This window comes from Perognathus longimembris, chromosome 7 (assembly GCF_023159225.1).
Source record: "Perognathus longimembris pacificus isolate PPM17 chromosome 7, ASM2315922v1, whole genome shotgun sequence".
Classification (NCBI taxonomy): domain Eukaryota; kingdom Metazoa; phylum Chordata; class Mammalia; order Rodentia; family Heteromyidae; genus Perognathus; species Perognathus longimembris.
This window is the reverse complement of record NC_063167.1, coordinates 19,082,171-19,101,845: the sequence shown is the minus strand read 5'-3', so window position 1 is coordinate 19,101,845 and position 19,675 is coordinate 19,082,171. Positions and strand designations below refer to the sequence as shown.

Here is a 19,675-nt window from a genome sequence, read left to right as displayed (position 1 = left end):
TTGAGGCTAGTGCTCTATGATTGGATCCACAGTGCCACTTCTGGTCTTTTCTGAGTAGTTTATTGGAGCTAAGAATCTCACAGACTTTTCTACTGAGGCTGGCTTCCAACATGATCCTCAGATCTCAGCCTCCTGAGTAGTTAGGATTACAGGTGTGGGCCAGTGGTGCCTGGCTATTTTTATTATGGTTATTTGATGTGTGTGTGCATGTATGTGTGTGTGTATACACACGTATGTGATTCTTCATTAGATAAGCAACATGTACAATAATGAATGAGCATTTAGAATTTAAAGAGAGAATGGTTCCTTTGAGATTAATTGATATCTAGTAAATTTTCTATTTCTTGTATTGGTCTGAGACTGGGACTTGAATTCATTACCTGATACTTTTGCTCACTGGATGTACATACGGGTTACTGTTACATAAGTGAGGTAGAGTACATTTCCTTTTGGACAACATCATCTCTCCCCTCATTTTTCTCCAGATTTTCCCTCTCATCTCTACCACTTCTGGCTTTCTGATGGCTAATTGGGGATAAGAGTCCAGCCCAGGCTGGCTTTGAATTGCCATCCTCAAATCTCCTGAATCATTAGGATTAGTGCCCTACAACATTTCTTAGTAGAAATCTTGCTAAGAACTGGCTACTTAAATTAGCATACTCAAAATCTTGCTGGTGTCTGAAGTATAGTTATTTTTAGCTAAAGGGTTCACAGTACAAGTAATTTTTACGTACCTCCTTCTTTAAAAATTGACATAAAATGTTTTAAATTATTTTGTCCACTTTCCTTGCTGGTTTTCTTTCCTTTAACTTTTTCAAAGGCCTAAATATTTTAAAGTCTTGTGCAGCTTTTATTTTCCATGGAAAGATTAGGCTGTGTATTCTGTCTTTAAGAGTATCTCTGTAGTTCAGCAAAAAGGCTTAGTACAGAGGAAGACCATGGGTTTCTGGACCATGTCTATCTACATTGGTTTGGTGAATGATCTTGCCGGAATTATTTTTTCTAACTGTAAGTGTGTGCCAATAATCGGGCTTGATTTTAGGACCTAGTTGCTGTCCCTTAGCTTTTTTGTTCAAGCCTTGTGCACTACCACTTGAGCCACTGCTCGGCTTTTGGTGTTCTGGTGGTTAATTGGAGATAAGCATTTCCTGGACTATCTTAAACTACATACTTATATCGCAGCCTCTTAATTAGCTAGGATTACAGATAGGCCACTGGTTCCTGGCATTTTTCACTTGTAAAAATTACCTGTAAAGAGCAGTGTTATTGTCCATTTCCTCAAAAACATAAGTTTTTACATGAGGAATTCTAATTGAAAAGTACTTTTGAGAGTTTTTGCAGAAGGGTACCTTATTCTAAAAGTTGATTTTCTGAGTTTTAAAACAATGGGCCTTCCCTCCCCCATGCCTTAATATTTTATGTTTTTAAGGTGAAACATCTCAATTCTGATATAAATGAAATGCATTTAGTTATAATATGATCCTTCACCTTTTAGGAAAAAGCAAACCCTGTTTGTAACTATAGTTAAAGCAAATTTGGATAGTGTTCCATTACATAGAATGGTAACAATGTTGCCTTATTCACTTGAACTAGAATAAGGTGAGATTTATTTAAGTTGTAGCTACAGGTTCTCATTAGATATTGTGTAGGAATTCTACCCTAAGGGTGACACAGTAGAATTGTTGTATAGTAAGGAATTTGATAGTGACTTGGAGAAGCCAGTAACTCTAAGAAAGGTAAAACTTGATGGGATAGAGCCTTAGAAATGGACCAGACAGAGCCTTGAAGTTATTGCTTGTTCATTATTTTTGGTCTTAGCTTCTTTCCATCTGTAAGTCAAAGATAATAAACTTTATAAAGTCTTTAAAATTTATTATTTGGGTCTGAGATTCTTAGAGGCTGCCCTTATTTCTATCCCTTCCTGCCTCCCTCCTTCCCTCCCTCCCTCCCTCCCTCTCTCCTTCTTTCCTTCACCTTGGACTCAGGGCCTGAGCACTGTCCCTGGCTTCATTTTGCTCAAGGTTAACACTCTGCCACTTGAACCACAGTGCCACTTCTGGCCATTTTCTATACATGTGGTACTAGGGAATCGAGCCCAGGGCTTTTCATATATATGAGGCAAGTACTCTTGCCACTAGGCCACATTCCCAGCCCCCTTATTTCCATCTTTAAAGATGGAAAAAAAGGAATAGTTCTGTTTTTTTTTTTTTTTAAAGAGTGTGCCAGAATACATGTAAATAATGCCTTTTGGAAAAATGACTTACCCATGTGTTTTTTGTTTTTTTTTTTTTAAAGAGAGATTCTGAATGGACCTTCACATTGGGTTCTTTTAAATACACTAGCTTGCAGCTGCTAAGATGCTGAAGTATTCCTCAGGGTTCATAGGCTAGTAATTATGGAGTCAGGCCCAAGTGGGAACCCACTTTATAAGCCTTATCTGTTACATTTTCCCCACATCTTTTCATTATGGCAGAATGTCTCAGAATTGGAGGCTTTTGATCAGCTAGAAATACTTAGAAAATCATAGCCCTGAAAGAGTTATCACACTGAAAATTCCCTGTAAGTAGGTTCTCATAAAAGTAGCTCAGTTTACTTCAAAATGGATGAGTGTTAGAAAGGAGATACCTTGTCTGCCAGGCTAATCTTTTTATTTTTCTTGCAGTGAAGAAGAATACTTAATAAAGCCTTGAGATTTATTATTACAACATTTGTGGCTTTTGTGTATAGATAGGAACTTTTTTTTAAGCTCCCTAGTTTTACTAACCACTCTTTGGTTTTGTGACATTTTTGCCACCTTGTTCTTCAGATGAAATGCTTATTTTAGAGAAAACAAAGTAGCCAGTCAGGGTAAGTGGCTGAAAAGGAACAAGATCTTTGTAAATGGTTCTCTAAATAACTATGTGCTGGATGGGAAATGACCTTTCCATAAGTATTGTTTGTGGAAGGTCTTGAGGTCTCAATAGTTTTGAGATTGAGATTGGACCTTTGGAAGGAGAGGATAGGAGGTCTCTTTCCTCTTCCTCCTCCTCCTCCTCCCCCCTCCTCCCCCCTCCTCCCCTCTCCTCCTCCCCCTCCCCCTCCCCCCTCCCCTCCCCCCTCCCCTCCCCTTTCCCCCTCCCCCTTCCCCCTCCTCCCCCCCCTCCTCCTCTTCCCTTTTTTGTTTGTCATGGGGCTTGAGCTCCAGGGCCTGGGTGCTATCCCTGAGCCTCTTGGTACTCAAGGCTAGTAGCATATCACTTGAGTCACAGCACCACATTCTTTTCTTTTATTAAGTTAAATTTTATTGACAAGGTAAATGCACAGGTGGGTACAGTTACATAATAAGGTAAAGAGTACACTTTTTATCATACCCTCCCTCATTTTTCTTTCCCTTCAGTAGTTCAGATAAGCATATATACAATATCCAGTGTACCAAAACCATATACAGTAACCACCTGGGGTTACACCACAGGAAATTCACCTAAAATGTAAAACCTAACAACAACGATCTCTTGGAATTCATTTTGCTTAGCCTCATCTTATATAATCATATGTAAGTAGCTGTTGAACTCTTGTGAACCTCTGATAGTTCTATCCTAGACTTTTTTTATGCTTATTCAGTAATTGTTTGGTTTTAGAGACATAATATAAAGTTGCTGACCAAAACATGTGGAAATACCATTTGAAAAGAAGTTTGTTATTTTACAGACATGATTTCTACTGTTCCCCCACCTCCACCCCCAACAAGTGTATATCAGGGAGACCATGTGCCTTGGTTCTCTGTGCTCTAGGCTTGTCTCGCTCAACTATTTATTCAAGATCTGACCATTTCCCTGTGCATGCCATTATTTTATCATTTTTAATTGCTATGTAGTATTACATTGTGTACATGTACCACATTTTTTGGATCCATCTGTAGTGGGACAGCTGGGTTGTTTCCATATTTTGGCTATTGTGAATTGCACAGCACCACTTTCGGCTTTTTCTGAGTAGTTTATTGATAAGAATCTTAAAGACTTCTCTGCTTCGGCTGGCTTTGAACTGTGATCCTCAGATCTCAGGCTCCTGAGCAGCTAGGATTACATGCCTGGCAGGAGGTCATGCTGAACCTGGAAATGTGGCTATGTTTTAGGATTGGAACCTAGTTTTTAATTCTCTCCTATTGTTTTGTGAATATCTGCCTTCTATCCTGCACTGTGAAGATTAGTCAGACCCACTACTACTGTTCATATAGTCTGCAAGTGTCTGAATATACAGCAGGAAACCACAGTCCCTACTGCTTGTCAGAATGTGGATTGACTTGAAATTCTTTTTAAAAATTTTTTATTTTTTGCTGGTCCTGGAGCTTGAACTTGGGTCTGCACACTGTCCCTAAGCAGCTCTTTGTGTTCAAGGCTAGTGCTCTACCACTTGAGCCACAGCTCTACTTCTGCCTCCCCCCCCCCCCCCCCCCCGCTAGTCCTGGGGTTTGGACTCAGGGCCTGAGCACTGTCCCTGGCTTCTTTTTGCCCAAGGCTAGCACTCTACCTCTTGTGCCACAGCACCACTTCCAGCTTCTTCTATATATGGGGTGCTGAGGAATCGAACCCAGGGCTTTGTGCATGGTAGGTAGGCAAGCACTTTGCCACTAGGCCCCATTCCCAGCCCCTACTTCTGGCCTTTTATGAGTAGTTTATTGGAGATAGGAGTCTAACAGACTTTCCTGCCTGTGCTGGCTTTGAACAGTTCTCAGCCTCTTGAGTAGCTATGATTACAGATGTGGGCCACCAGCGCCCAACTGATTTCGAATTCTTTTAAGCTCTGAAGTAATAGTTGCTGCAGTATATTGAACATATGTAATGTGCTTTTTTTTTTTGGTACTGTGTTAGTTAATTCGCCTTGCAGTTTCCACAGTGGTCTGCAGTGTTGTTATGATCCTCCCCCTCTTTTTGGCAGTACTGGTGTTTGAATTCTGCTTTGAGCTCACTTGGCTAACTTGCTTAGTTGCTTAGGCTATACCTCTATCTCTTCTTTTTGCTAGTTATTTTGGAGATGAAGTTTCCTGGACTTTTCTGCCAGGTGTGACTTTGAGTCACAAAACTCCAGATCTCAGCCTCTTGAGTCAGTTGCATTACAGGCTCCTGTGATTTCCCCATTAGATCTAAGGCTAGTAGAATTAGAGGCTAATGTATTTATGAACGTGCTGCTTGAATCTAGATCTGTCACTTCATATCCTGAGTTTTACTAATATTTGCTCTTTATGTTAAAGAATCAATCCAGTTTTAAGTATCATTTCTATTGTAAGGTGTTCTTGGTTTTACCAGCTAGAAGCCTTGGAGAGAATTGAAGTAGCATGTGACTGGTATTATTTTGTGGCCCTATCCCATTCTCCAAGACACTTGTTTAATTCAGTAAACATTGGTTGTAGTTTCCACTCAGGTGACTTTTGTACCCTCAGGACTGAAAACATGCACATTTTCCAAAATATTCAAATTACTTTTGCAAACAGAGCTATATGATGAGTAGTAAATCAACAACGCTGTCACTCTAAGTTGAATCTGATATGAAGGCATTTGTTAAAAGGGTCTTTTGTTTAATATAGTTGAAATCAGATCAATAGGGCACTTTCTCTGGGCCATCCAAGGTATGGAAACACACATATTTATATACACCTAATTAGACATAATGGTCTTTGGAAAATTGGAATACTTGCATTGCTTGCCCAGACTTATATTAAATTGTGTTGTGTGTAATTCCTACTTGTTTACTCTAATTGTGCTGATAAAGAATCTGAACACCAAAGCCAAAATTCTTTGCATTTTGGTTAATTAATGTATGCTGTGGTTCTCATAGTTTATTTTCTTTGTTGGTACACAGCAGCAGCTTTACCTCCAACCATTCATTCCTGGGATGAAACAAAAAAGCACTCTTCCAACCTCTTGCTGAGATCTTTGCTGGCTGGATTATGAATGGGTTGAGTGTTTGGTTCTGTTTTGAGAATTCCTTCTTCTGTCACTTGGGTTGTTTTCTTGCTGTGATGGAGATTTGAAGGATGTTGATTCCAAAGCAATCTAGTCATTTTCATGGTTCTATTCCTGAACTTTGCAGGTTTCCTAAGTGACTTTGTCTTGGGATGTATTTTTAGCACACAGGGCTCTCAAGTACTATTATGCAGTTATTTAAGTATAGGGTTATTTTAACACATATAGTTTATGCTATAGATCAGTCTATATAGTTTATGCCGCATATACAGATGACCTTATTTACACATGACTTCTGTAACTTAAAGATAATAGATAATGTAGTGCTGTTTTCTTAACGTGTTTGTATCTATATTATGCAGAAAAGTTGCCTTACCTCTTTGATTTCTTTTCTGAGAGTACTTGACTGCTGTCAGTCTTTCAGATCTTATAAAGATAGAAAAGTTCATTTGGTTCTATTCCAATAACTTGAAATGTGTCTCAGGAGGAGATGTGCCATGGAGCAAAGATTAGTGTAGGACTTGTCCCCAGATTAATCCATGACAGAATATGAAGTTTGAGGAGTTTCCAGTGTCTGATTTTCTTTCAAGAGCTTGCTTTATGAAATTACAGTGTATTTGTGCCTTTTTGTTTGCCTTTTTTTCTTTTTTTTCTTTTTGGGATGGTAATGGTTACTCAGGACCTGGCATTTGCTAGGCTAATGTAATTACCACTTGAGCCACTCTGGAAACCTGTTCCTGGCTTTAAGGATGGACTTATTGACAGTGGTTGTGTATAAAGAATATGGAAAACTCCTATGAATTTTGGAGATTAATAGTATGCAGCTGAAGAGCCGACTTTGCAATTCTAATTTGGTTGTCTTAAAAGTTGAATTTCTCTGATTTTCTTTTTCCTTTTGAGTACTAAAGGCACCTTCTTTTCCTCTGGACTTCATACTTTGACTTACTTGGTTCCAGATTTTACTCATAGTTTGTTCTTTCAACTAATGCTACAGTACAGATTATTTTATTTCATTTTTTATTTATTTGTTTTGTTTTTGTTGCCAGTCCTGGGGTGTGGACTCAGGGCCTGGGCACTGTCCCTGGCTTCTTTTTGTTCAAGGCTAGCACTCTACCACTTGAGCCACAGAGATGCTTCTGGCCTTTTCTGTTTATGTGGTGCTGAGGAATCAAACCCAGGGCTTCAGGCATGCTAGGCAAGCATTCTACCGTTAAGCCACTTTCCCAGCCCTTCCCGAGACTCACATCTCTAATTAACTACCACAAAATTAGAAATGACACTGTGGCTCAAAGTATTAGCCTTGAGCACAAAAGCTAAGGGAAAATGCCCAAGCCCTGAGTTAAAGCACCAGGGCTGGCTCAAAGAAACCAAACCAAAACAACTCCAGCTGTTAACAGTGCTTAATCGAATGTATTGGTGGAGGGAATGTACTGGTGGAGGGTTGTATGTGAACATTTAAGAGAACCTTATTTTCAAAATCTACATAATCAGGGAAAACAGTAAACCTTTTTTTTTGAAAGGTGTATTTCACCCAAAAGGTAGATTTCCTTAAGACCATCACTATTGGGATTAGCAACCATTTGCCTCAATACAATACAATTTTTTTTTTTTTTTGGCCAGTCCTGGGCCTTGGACTCAGGGCCTGAGCACTGTCCCTGGCTTCTTCCCGCTCAAGGCTAGCACTCTGCCACTTGAGCCACAGCGCCGCTTCTGGCCGTTTTCTGTATATGTGGTGCTGGGGAATCGAACCTAGGGCCTCGTGTATCCGAGGCAGGCACTCTTGCCACTAGGCTATATCCCCAGCCCAATACAATACAATTTTAAGTAGTAATTATCAGATTCTAAATTTTAATGGAAGACTGATTATATATTTTTTTAATTTGTTTTGCTTTTGTTGCCAGTCCTGGGTCGTGGACTCAGGGCCTGAGCACTGTCCCTGGCTTCTTCTTGCTCAAGGCTAGTACTCTACCTCTTTGAGCCACAGCTCCACTTCTGGCTTTTTTCTCTATATGTGGTTCTGAGGAATCGAACCCAGGGCTTCATGTATATGAGGCAACCACTTTACCACTAGGCCATATTCCCAGCCCCGAAGACTGATTGTAATAGGAGACTAAGGGGAAAAAGAGGGTGAGTAATTTTGAGAAACACTACAACTATAATTAAACAGCACAAAGTTCCTCAGTGAAAGCTGTCAGTCCATGGGGTGATGGGGGAGAGGGATGAAAAAGTCACTGTTGTGGGGTGGGTGCTGGCTAGAGGAGGTTAGGCTAACAAAGGTGAAAGAATGTGAATATGAGCCAGAACCGTGGTTCACATCTATAATCCTAGCTACTTAGGAGGCTGAGATCTGAGGTTTGAGGTACAAAGCCTGCCTGGGCAGGAAAGTCCATGAGACCTTAAGTCTCCAATTAATCACCCAAAATCTGGAAGTGGAAATGTGGCTCAAGTGGTAGAGTGCTAGCCTTGAGCAATAAAGCTCAGGGACAGTGCCCAAGGCCCTGAGTTCAAGCCCCAGGACCAGTGTGCATGCACACACATAGGGAAGAAAAAAATATGAGAGTAGGGATGGGAGGGGGGCAGGTGGATAACAATGGAAGAGGTCACATTGATCAAGGTAACCTGACTTATGGGTTGTAGCCTTTTTGTACTACTACTTAGTAATAAAAAGAAAAAAGTGAATATGGTTGCCATAGTAGACAGTGAAATCTATTGAAATTGTATAAGTGTGTGTGGGGGAAATGGAAGTCACCGAGTAATGGGGAGACTTGTCACAATGTCAGAATGAAATCCCCCTTGTATAGCTGTTTGTGAATAAAAGTTCTACCAGATACTGTTGTTTTTTTTTTTGCCAGTCCTGGGGCTTGGACTCAGGGCCTGAGCACTCTCCCTGGCTTCTTTTTGCTCAAGGCTAGCACTCTACCTCTTGAGCCACAGCGCCACTCTGGCCTTTTCTGTTTATGTGGTACTGAGGGCTTCCTGCTAGGCAAGCACTCTACCACTAAGCCACATTGCAGCCCCTACCAGATATGGATTCTTAATAGTTTCTTTTGTTTATTTGTCTGTGATTTGAATTCAACTAAATGACATAAATAAAACATCTAAAGAGAATCTTTGCCTGGGGAAGGTACCCTGTATGCCTGTGATTTGAGCTCTCAGGAAGGATTGAGAGCGCAAGGCAAGCCTGGGCTATGTAGCAAGATTAAAGAAGTGTGGCTGCAGAGTGGCTTTAGTAGAAGGTTTACCTAGTGTAGATCAAGACCTGAGTTTAATCTGTGTTACTGTAAGGTGCATGAGTGCGTGTGCACGTGCATGCACACACAAATACACAATTACAAAAGTGTGGGTCTTTTTTTTTTTTTTTTTTTTTTGGCCAGTCCTGGGGCTTGGACTCAGGGCCTGAGCACTGTCCCTGGCTTCTTCTTGCTCTGACACTTGAGCCACAGCGCCACTTCTGGCCATTTTCTGTATATGTGGTGCTGGGGAATCGAACCTAGGGCCTCATGTATATGAGGCAAGCCACTAGGCCATATCCCCAGCCCCAAAGTGTGGGTCTTATATGCACTTAAAAAACAAAACTTTGGGCTGGGAATATGTCCTGTGGTAAAGTGCTCGCCTCATATACATGAAGACCTGCGTTCGACTCCTCAGAACCACATATATAGAAAAAGCCGTAAGTGGCAGTGTGGTTCAAGTGGTAGAGTGCTAGCCTTGGGCAAAAAGAAGCCAGGAACAGTTCTCACGCCCTGAGTTCAAGCCCCAGGACTGGCAAAAAACAAAACAAACATACACACAAAAACCAAAAATTTTTCATACTTGCTGAGTAACAGGATAAAGAGAATGTAGTTGGTTTTCTTAGTGGATAGACTCATGAAGTAAAAATTTACTATATCATGTATCTTAACTGAAAGATAAGCTGATGAGTAAAATGTTTTTATATGTTTATTTTTTTAATTTAGAAGGAATTGGAGGCTGGCATAGTAGCTCATCCCTGTAATTTCTCAGAAAATTGAGATGGAAATGAGTTTTTTTTTTTATCTTGCTTCATTTATCTGTCTTTGGGAGGTAAGGGGGGCACAGAAATGGAGGGACAAAGGGTAGACAAATGCAGCAGTGGTACTTGCTAGACACTGTTGAAATGAACTATACAACTTATTGATGGGAATGGGAAGGGAAAAATTGGGCCAGAGTGAGTGAAGGGATGATATTGTCTAGAAAGAGATGTACTCATTTCCTATTAATGTAATTTTTCTGTACATCACCTTCATAGTAACAATTAAAAAAAAAAAAGACTGGAGGTATGGCTGCATGGTAGAGTACCTACCTAACAAGCATGAGGCCTTGGGTTCAAACCACCTGAGAAAGAGGAATAAAAACAACAGCAAAGCATTTAAAACAGTACAATATGAGCTCTCTTAATTTCCAGTAATAACTTTTGTCATTTTGTCATATTGAAATAAAATATGTCTAAGAGAAAATTCCTTATTTATTTACAGTGAATTCCAGGCCATCCAACTTCAATTTTTATTAGAAAGCCAGTTGTAAACCATACAATATTTTTTTTGTTTGTTTTTGCCAGTACTGTGGCTTAACCTCAAAGTCTGTGCTTGCTTATGGCTGGCACCTTATAATTTGAGCTTTGCCTCTATCTAGTTGGGTTTTTGGTAGTTAATTGGAGATAGAATTTCTTGGACTTTTCTACCCAAGCTCCAACATGCCTTTGAATTGAGATCCTCCTGATCTCAGTCTTGAGTAGCTAAGATTACAGATGTGTGCCACTAGCACTGGGCCATAACAACAGTTTTCATAACAAGTACTTCCTAATCCTACCACACCAACACAGCACCTATTTTTCTTTTTCTTTTCCATCTTGATCCAAAAATGGTCCACAAAGAGAAGCAGTCTTTACATGTATAATTTTGTATTTTACCTTTACACTTTAATTTTACTTTACGAAAATTGCATACTGTCATTATGACTAGTTATTGTACCACAGTTAACTGATTATTGAATATTTAATTTGTGTTCAAAGTTTTGAATCTAGTCTTCTATTGAAATTTTTTTTGTTGATCTCTCTCCCCCTTTGTTTCTCCCTCTCCTCAATCTCTGACCTGTTATCTAAGGCCTTATGTTTTATTTTAATAAGATATAACTTTGATAAACTTTAGTGATAACTTAAATCAGTATATGTTACAATATTTATGAAAGTTTTGGGGGGTGAGGGGGACGAGTCATGGGGCTTGAACTCAGAGTCCCTGAGCTCTTTTGCTCAAGGCTAGTGTTCCACTTCCCATTTTCTGGTTAATTGGAGATGAGAGTCTCAGGGTCTTTTGTGCCTAGGCTAGCTTTGAATCTTCATCCTGATATCTCAGTCCTGAGTAGCTAAGGTTACAGATTTGAGCCACCAGTTCCTGGCTTATGTGAAAGTTCTTTGTATACTATGTCACTTGATTTACAACAGTCTGAGGTATGGAAGGACTACATAAGTCCGGAAGGTGTTAAGGTTTTGAGAAGAGACTTCTGGAAGCTCCACTGAAAGCTGGATGCTGGAAGTTATGGGTCAGACCAGATCCTATGATTATTAGTAGTTGTCACTTCAGTCAGTTCTGGAAGATTCTCTGAATCAATGTTAGTACCTGTTAATGTACTGATAGTATGATGAGAATATACAAATAAGTGATTAAAATTTGTTTTTGTTGGCTCTATCATCCCAGCTAACTACTAGTCATTTGATTATTGATTACATTCCAGTGACACTAAACTTGCATTGGGAATTTGAGATGTCAGGTAACATCATCAACCCTGATCAAGCTTGTGGTTGTAGCATCTCTGTGTGTATTGCTACTTAACAAACTAAGTTTCTACCCTTGAGAGTTCTGGTAGCCTATGTTGCATGTGTAAGCAGTTAACTAAAGTCTTAACTTCTTTTGAGTAGAGCAGTTGTTGGAGTGCCCATTAGAAAATGGCATTGATACTTCCCTATGTAGATATTGATATTGGTATGGTCAGGCCTTAATAGTTCCCTACTTTGCAGTTTCTGCAAAGGTTGTGATGTTCTGCTGGTGTTGTTAACTTTATTTATTATTATTTTTATTTGTATTAAAGTGTCCTGGGTCACTCATCAGGCTATGCTCACCCTACCTACTAGCTGAATTACTAATTGCCTAAGTTTTGTTTTTGAGAAGAGTCTCTAATGCTTCCTTTGCCTAGTCTGACCTTAAACCTGTGATCCTTCCTGTTGCCTCTGATTCCTAAGTGGTTGGATTATAAGCGTATGTACTCCTCTTATATAACATTTGACTCTTTGAGTGGCTCTTATGAACTCCTCAGCACTGTTACCTTATCTCATTTAATGTCATGGCAATCCATTTCCGAGGTGAGAAAATAGAGGCAAAGAAGGCTTAAAAATTACACAGCTGTGGTTTAAAATCGTCTTTATGATTCTTATTTATATTCTCATTCATTCATGCATGCATTCATTTGTTGGTTGTGGGGCTTGAACTCCAGGCCTGGGTGCTGTTTCTGAGCTCCTTTGCTTAAGACTAGTGCTCTACCACTTTGAGTTTGAGTCACAGCCCCACTTCTGGTTTCTGAATGGTTAATTGGAGATAAGAGTCTCATGGGGATTTTCCTGCCTGGGCTGGCTTTGAACCACGATCCTCAATATTCCAGCCTTCTGAGTAGCTAGGATTACAGTTATGAGCCACCCAGCACCCAGCATTTATTTATTTTAAATTTATTTATTTGCCCTTTTTTTGGGGGGGGGGGTGTGGTGTGCTGGTCCTGGAGCTTGAACTCAGGGCCTGGGTGCTGTTGTTGAGCTTTTGTGCCCAAGGCTATTGCTGCTCTACCCCTTGAGCCACAACTCTGTTTCTGGCTCTTTGGTGGTTAATTGGAGATAAGTCTCATAGACTTTGCCTGGTCTGTCCTTAAACCTTGATCCTCAGATCCCAGCCTCCTGAGTAGCTAAGATTACAGGTGTGAGCTACTGGTGCCCAGTGGGTCCCTCTTCCACCCCTCCATCACTGTGTTACTTAAAATAACAGAGAAGCCTTAGAGGTTTTCCATGTTCTCAGCTTTTTATTTGTTTATAGACTGTATTAGTGTAGCAGCTTTGGGTAGTGTTTTATTGTTGTTTGATGGAATAAAGGTGTTTCTTCTAGGTAAAATGTAGGGTTGTTTTTTTTTTTTTTTTTTTTTTTTTTTGCCAGTCCTGGGGCTTGGACTCAGGGCCTGAGCACTGTCTTTTGCTCAAGGCTAGTACTCTGCCACTTGAGCCACAGTGCCACTTCTGGCCATTTTCTGCATATGTGGTGCTGGGGAATTGAACCCAGGGCCTCATGTATACGAGACAAGCACTCCTGCCACTAGGCCATATCCCCAGCCCCAAAATGTAGGTTTTTAACAAGTGACTAATTGCATATGAACCAGTACTTGATTCCTTACTTTTTTCTCCAAAAGTTCATGAATAAGTTTACTGATTTAAGTCTTTTATAAAACTTAGGTTGAGGAGATGATGGGATAAATTGTTTTTCTTTCCATGATTTGACAACAGACCTTTTTGGTGGGGCAATTAGGAATCCTATTTAATGGGACACTACAAAGAAAGTTTAAGGTCTATTTTATTGCCAGGGATGGTGGGACTCCCAAGCTCTTTTTCTCAGTTTGTACATCTTAGAACAGACATTTAATACTGCTTCAGAAATGATTGGATTATGAGGCTGAAATAATAACTCAGGTGAGCAGGATCATTGTGTTCAATGGTGTCAGCATGCTTGGTACCAGAGGAAGTCATTTCTCCTAAGAAGTTGGTTAGTGTTAGAGCTAGAGAAGTAACTTGAATGTTTTTAGTGTCAATTGTGATAAGGCTAACTTAGTCTTTGCTTGATTTTATAGGGTTGGACTTGTTTGCGGACCAATATGCCCTCTCCTTTATGTACTAACTGAATAACTACCCACAATCTGGTTCCATCCTTCCCCTTTGGACTAGTCCCCAATTGTTAACTTCCTTAACAATGGTAAAATCTTTTAATCCTCTTATTGCTTAAACTTTCCTTAAAGTATCTTGTCAACCTTTCCTGTGATCGGTTGCTTTTTTCTCTTATAAAAGCAGTGTTGAGCTGGGGCTGTTGCTGTTGGTGGTAGAACCAGTAGCATGTTTGAGGCCTTTGATGCGATCCTCAGAACCCTCTGGTGACTCTCCCCCCCTCCAAAAACAAAAACAAGCAAACAAAAAACAAAAACCCCAAACAAAACCCACCAAGCCCAGTCCTTATTCCAGAATTTTTGATGGGTTAAATAAATACAAACCATGTTCTCATACATTAAATTTAAATTTTTGGTGATTGGATTTAGGTGATTGCATAAGGGCAAGTTTGGCTGCTGCTAGTATCCAGGCCAATGGGCTGGCCAGTCTGGATGTTTTCACTTGTGCTATGGATGTTACCTCTAGAGATTTTCTGTTGAATTTGAAATAGGGCTATTGAAGGTTCTTAGACAAATAGGGGAGAACATGAAATTGATACAGGTAATTGCCTTTTTCCTCAATTAGAAAACATTTCACTTTTACTACTTGGTTTTAGATATGAGAACCAGAACACAAAGTAGAACTTAAGCCTGGTTTAAGTGGTAGAGCTCTGGTCTTGAATGAAGAAGTCAAGCAAGAGCATGAGACACTGAGTTCAAGCCCCCTAGTATTCCCGCCCCCCCCCTCCAGCCCTGTGGCTTGAACTCAGGGCCTGAGCACTGTCCCTGGGGGCTGTGGCAGCGGTGGCAGCGGCTGCTGCTTCTTTGTTTTTTTGCTCAAGGCTAGCATTCTACCACTTGAGCCACAGTGCCACTTCCAGCTTTTTCTGTATTTGTAGTGCTGAGGAATCAAACCTACGGCTACATGCATGCTAGGCAAGCACTCTACCACCATGCCACATTCCCAGCCCCCTAGTATTTTTTTTAAATGAAAAAAAGTATTTCCGGGGCTGGGGAGATAGCCTAGTGGCAAGAGTGCCTGCCTCGGATACATGAGGCCCTAGGTTCGATTCCCCAGCACCACATATACAGAAAAACGGCCAGAAGCGGCGCTGTGGCTCAAGTGGCGGAGTGCTAGCCTTGAGCGGGAAGAAGCCAGGGAAAGTGCTCAGGCCCTGAGTCCAAGGGCCAGGACTGGCAAAAAAAAAAAAAAAAAAAAAAAAAAGTATTTCCGAGAACCAAACTAGAGAAGAAGTGCACATAGTGATGATTTTAATAGTTACTTACTGTCTTACTATAGCACATACTCTGTAATAATGAAGAGTGTAGGCAAGGTGTTCCTGGACCTCACAAGCCAAAGTCATTTCTCCTGGGATTATACTTATCTCAAAGTTGGGTGAGGAAGGATCTCCTTCCAAAGTCACATAGCTGATTTCAGGACCCATTTCTTCACAGACTGTTGAGACTGAGGGCCTCCATTCCTAATGAACTGTTGGGTAGAGATCTTTTAGTTCCTTGCCAAATGGGCTACTTCTTGGGATGGCCTAGCATTAACACTGTCTTCAAAGTGAGTAAGTAGGAGGGCAAAAGAAAAACATAAGCAAAACAGATGGCACATACTTCTGTAGCATATTCCTGTAACATCCCATCACATGCTTTATGTTTTTCAGAAGCAAGCCACTGGGTCCTGCTCACAGTCAAAGAAATTAGATTAGATCCTTAGGTGGCATTTCAAATGCTTACCACACTTGAGTGTAGATGGGTGGGTTTTGGAGTAGAGAAAAATGCTTGGTCTTGTGTAAGGCACATAGGTGGTTAAAGGGTCAGCTAAGTTTGCTCCTGTCTCTACTCACGTAACTTGGTTCAGTTTTTTTACTTCACAGTTTGCAGAGCAACTTTGCAACTCATGCTTGTCCCTAATCAGCATGTTTTCACCTTTCTCTTTTACCTCCTTTTTCTTTATCTCTTCTGAACTTGGTTTTTCAATCCTGCTGGCTTCACTGATAATAAATAGTCCATCTTCTTATCACTTCTTTGGCAAAATATGTAGGGTTCTGGCACTTTTGGGCCTGCTAGCATCTGTTTAGGATTTATTGCTAATAGTGGATAAATGATTGATTCTTGGTGAGAGTCTTTTTCATTTGGTGCTGGTCCTGGAGTTTCAACTGAAGGCCTGGGTGCTGTCCTTGAGCTTTTCTGCTCAAGTCTAGGGCTCTACCACAGCTTCATTTGCCACAGCTTTATTTCCAGCCTTTGCTGGTTAATTGGAGATAACAGATTTTTTCCTACCTGGGCTGGTATTGAACTGTGATCCTTAGATCTCAGCTAGGATTATAGGCGTGAGCCACTGACCCCTGGCTGAAAACAAAAATCATTAGTTTTATGTTATATGGGTTACATTTATTTCAGTATTCCTTCTATGATTGAACAACTATTTTGCCACAGTATGATGCTGCTTAATCCATTTATTGGCATCCTTCTTTATGACATACATTTGTAGTAGATACTCATTAACAATGTTTCTAATCATCACCACAACCTGAAAATTATTTCTTCATCAGTAGGAAGAAAATGAGACTGAAGAATGGTTAATAGAATCTCGCAGGGCACAGCAACATGCTCTAGTCCAATGCTTCTTGACTCCACTGCTTACCCCTGATCTGGCTGTCTATTTTATTTGCTTTCCTTCCCTTTCCACAGTTTGCTCAAGTTTGTAAGACACCAGAGTCCCTAATCATGAGCTGACTAATGCTAATCACAGTTCATCTTTGGGAACTTAGGTATCTGTACAGTTAAATGTCAGGGCAGGTATCTTTCTTAGTTAGTGTTATTGTTTGATTCAAAAAATAAGCTAAGGCCTGAAAAGTGTGTATTGAACTGGTTTGGTCCTGGTAGTAATCTGAGGCTGTGAGATAGCTTTCTAGAGCTGTTTCTGTGGGTTCATTAAAATATTCTGAGAAGCCTAGAAATTAGGTTTGGGAAGCCAGGATGCATTTTAGTGGGCAAAGTTTAGTTTTCCTTTCATCATCACTCGGCTACAGGTTCTAAACTGGAAAGTAAACTTTCATTGTCTAGGAGGGGTGCAAATATCTTGTGTTTTCTGGTGTTTTTATTCTGTGGCTCTGAGAAATTCACTTGTGCCTTTTTATGCTCCAAAGCAGTGATTAAATACTGTCTCAAATGTCTTAGTTTGCTGTATGAGTAATAGCTGTTGCAAAGAAAACATAGAGGAAATAAGATGGGACATTTTAGTGACTAAAGCTGGTATCCAGAACCATACATGATGGAGTTCTCATGGAATTTTCCTTTGTAACCACAATCACAGGTACTGTGATCTACTACAAAACTGTATATACAGTGTTTTACTGGAAGACTATCCTTTCTTTGATTGAAGTTAGAGTTCTCATGGATTAGATGCCTGCATTTTAAAAACATGGAATGAGTTTGTGAAGTTACTTGAATGGTACTACCAAGTGTTGTTTTAATAAATGGAGGATTTTTATTTCTTTTCTAGTAATGAATGAATGGTTTTTTTTTTTTTTGTCTTTCTAAAATCTTGGAATAGATAGTGTTGTGGTAGAGAAGTGACTGGTTAATAGGAACTCTTGTGTATAATGGAAGCAGATTTTGCTTCTAGCACTCCACAGTTGGGATTTATAGCTCAGCTCATGTTTCAGTTTGAGTAACTTTGGTAAGGTAGTACATGTATAGGCAGAATGTTTTACTAGTTGTAGGTACTTTGTCAGTAAGAGTCTTTTCAGTGCAAGCAGTTAATTATTATTAGTACCCTTCCCTCCTTAAAAATCTTGGCTTAGGTTAAGTGGATAGTTCTAGACATGTATGGTGAGCCGGGTGAGCCTTTATTGGATAATCTGTGTTTCCCTTTGCCTTAGGCCTTTTTGTGGCTTTTACCAAATAAATAATAGTGCTCTGACTAGATGTGTAGTCAGAACACTTTGATCAAAGACTTTTAGGGACTGTGAGCATCTTCAGTACCCTTGTCTAAAAGAAAGTGTTGACTGCTGTACTTTCATCCTTTATGAATTCTTTAAAAGCATCTATTATTTTTAATTTGCAGCAGCTCTTGCCAGGTAAAAAGTTTTGGGAAACAGATGAATCCAGCAAAGATGGACCAAAAGGAATATTCCTGGGTGATCAATGGCGAGACAGTGCCTGGGGAACATCAGGTAATCTAGATCTAGCATCTGTACTGTGATTTATGCCTGTCTTAGAGCTCCTTTCCTCAGCATTTGGCAAAGCCATGGTTTCCTATCAGTGACATAAGCATGGAAAGCAAGCAAATGCCCTGTCCTATAATATAATTGCCATAAGGAGCTTATATGATGCAGTATATTAAAACTTAATCAATACAAAATCAAATCTTCCGTATTTTCTAAGTGCTAGTCACAGAGAATTAGTCTTGTTTGAAATGACCACAATTTTAGTGTAACTTTTTGTTCTGTACTGCTGTCAGCTTACTTGGAATTAGAAAATCCTTGCCTGCTATTTGAAGCTCATGTTTCCTTTTCTCCCCTTACCTTTGTATGCCTTGTATGGGATAATCTATCTTTAAGTGTGATTGGGACCAAATGAAGTCACTGGACACAGACACTCTTGTGATAGACCTCCTCTGAAGAGGGATGAGGAGAACTTGTAGAGGCAGACACACAAGACAGCAGAAGGGAGCAATAGGTGACAGAGTAAGAAGACAGAAAACCCAAAAGCTAATGTGCGTGCTGTGTTATATAGCAAAGTTTAAGAACGAAACCTTAAGATGACCCTGAGCCATGCTTTTAAAAAGGGCATTAAATTATATTTTGCTTTAGTGATGATTACAAATAAAAATGATTAAAGAAATTCTATTACTTGAAAGGGATAAATGTTAACTTATGCACTTAGCTATAGAAACCAACTATGTAAACTGTTGTATTCCTCTACCTTTGATAAATGAGGGGTATGTTTTGTTTTCTTAGCTTATGTAGAGTATCAGTACTTAGTGAAAGACACAATAGGAAATTTGGGCTCATCTGACCACGGCAGGTTTCCTGATTCCTAGTTACTGGTTTATCCTTGAGACATCACTCATAATTTGTTTGGGCCTCTGGCTGCACTGTATCATGCTTGTGTATCTTTTTTGTAGATCATTCAGTTTCCCAGCCAATCATGGTGCAGAGAAGACCTGGTCAGAGTTTCCATGTGAACAGTGAGGTCAATTCTGTACTGTCCCCACGATCGGAGAGTGGGGGACTAGGCGTTAGCATGGTGGAGTATGTGTTGAGCTCATCCCCGGGCGATTCCTGTCTAAGAAAAGGAGGATTTGTAAGTTGTCTTGAGGAACTTGTTCCTATCTCTCTCTGTTCTTTCCCCCCTAAAGCAATAAATGCCTGTTTAGTTTCCTTAGATACTCACAGCACTCATTACAGGGTGTTTCTGAACACTTTTATTGCAAATGGAGCTCAGCAAATATAGTAGATGTAAACCTAAACTTTAAATGTGGAGAAATAGTGTTTTCTGGGTGACATAGTATTGTGAAGTAAAATTGAAATCTAAATTTCATTGTAGTTCACTGGTTGACTGGAAAATAGCATTCTTAGTTTAAAACAAAGCAAACAAAGCATAGAGTTAAAAGAAAGTTGAAACTGGGTGTCAATAGGCAATTCCAGACCTGAGAGTAGTTATGTGCTAGTACCCAGGGAACCTTAAAATGGATCAGGTATATGGGATCATTCTTGTTTTGTAAGCTAGGCTTTAATTAAAAAAAAAAAAAAAATCAC

The 19,675-nt window shown here is 39.9% G+C and overlaps 1 protein-coding gene across 25 annotated transcripts in view; it reads left to right on the top strand.

The window, feature by feature from the left end:
• Nucleotides 1–19,675, top strand: part of Pum1 (pumilio RNA binding family member 1) — a 124,205-nt gene that overhangs the window by 36,152 nt on the left and 68,378 nt on the right. For 14 of the 25 annotated variants that reach the window (XM_048350705.1, XM_048350703.1, XM_048350714.1 and 11 more), the window contains 2 exons: nucleotides 17,980–18,088; nucleotides 19,042–19,220. The exons of 9 other annotated variants lie outside the window; for them this stretch is intronic. In XM_048350705.1, coding sequence (XP_048206662.1) covers nucleotides 17,980–18,088; nucleotides 19,042–19,220 — 288 coding nt within the window. The remainder of the gene's footprint in view (nucleotides 1–17,979; nucleotides 18,089–19,041; nucleotides 19,221–19,675) is intronic. 2 more of the 25 variants (XM_048350708.1, XM_048350723.1) reach the window with 1 other exon arrangement.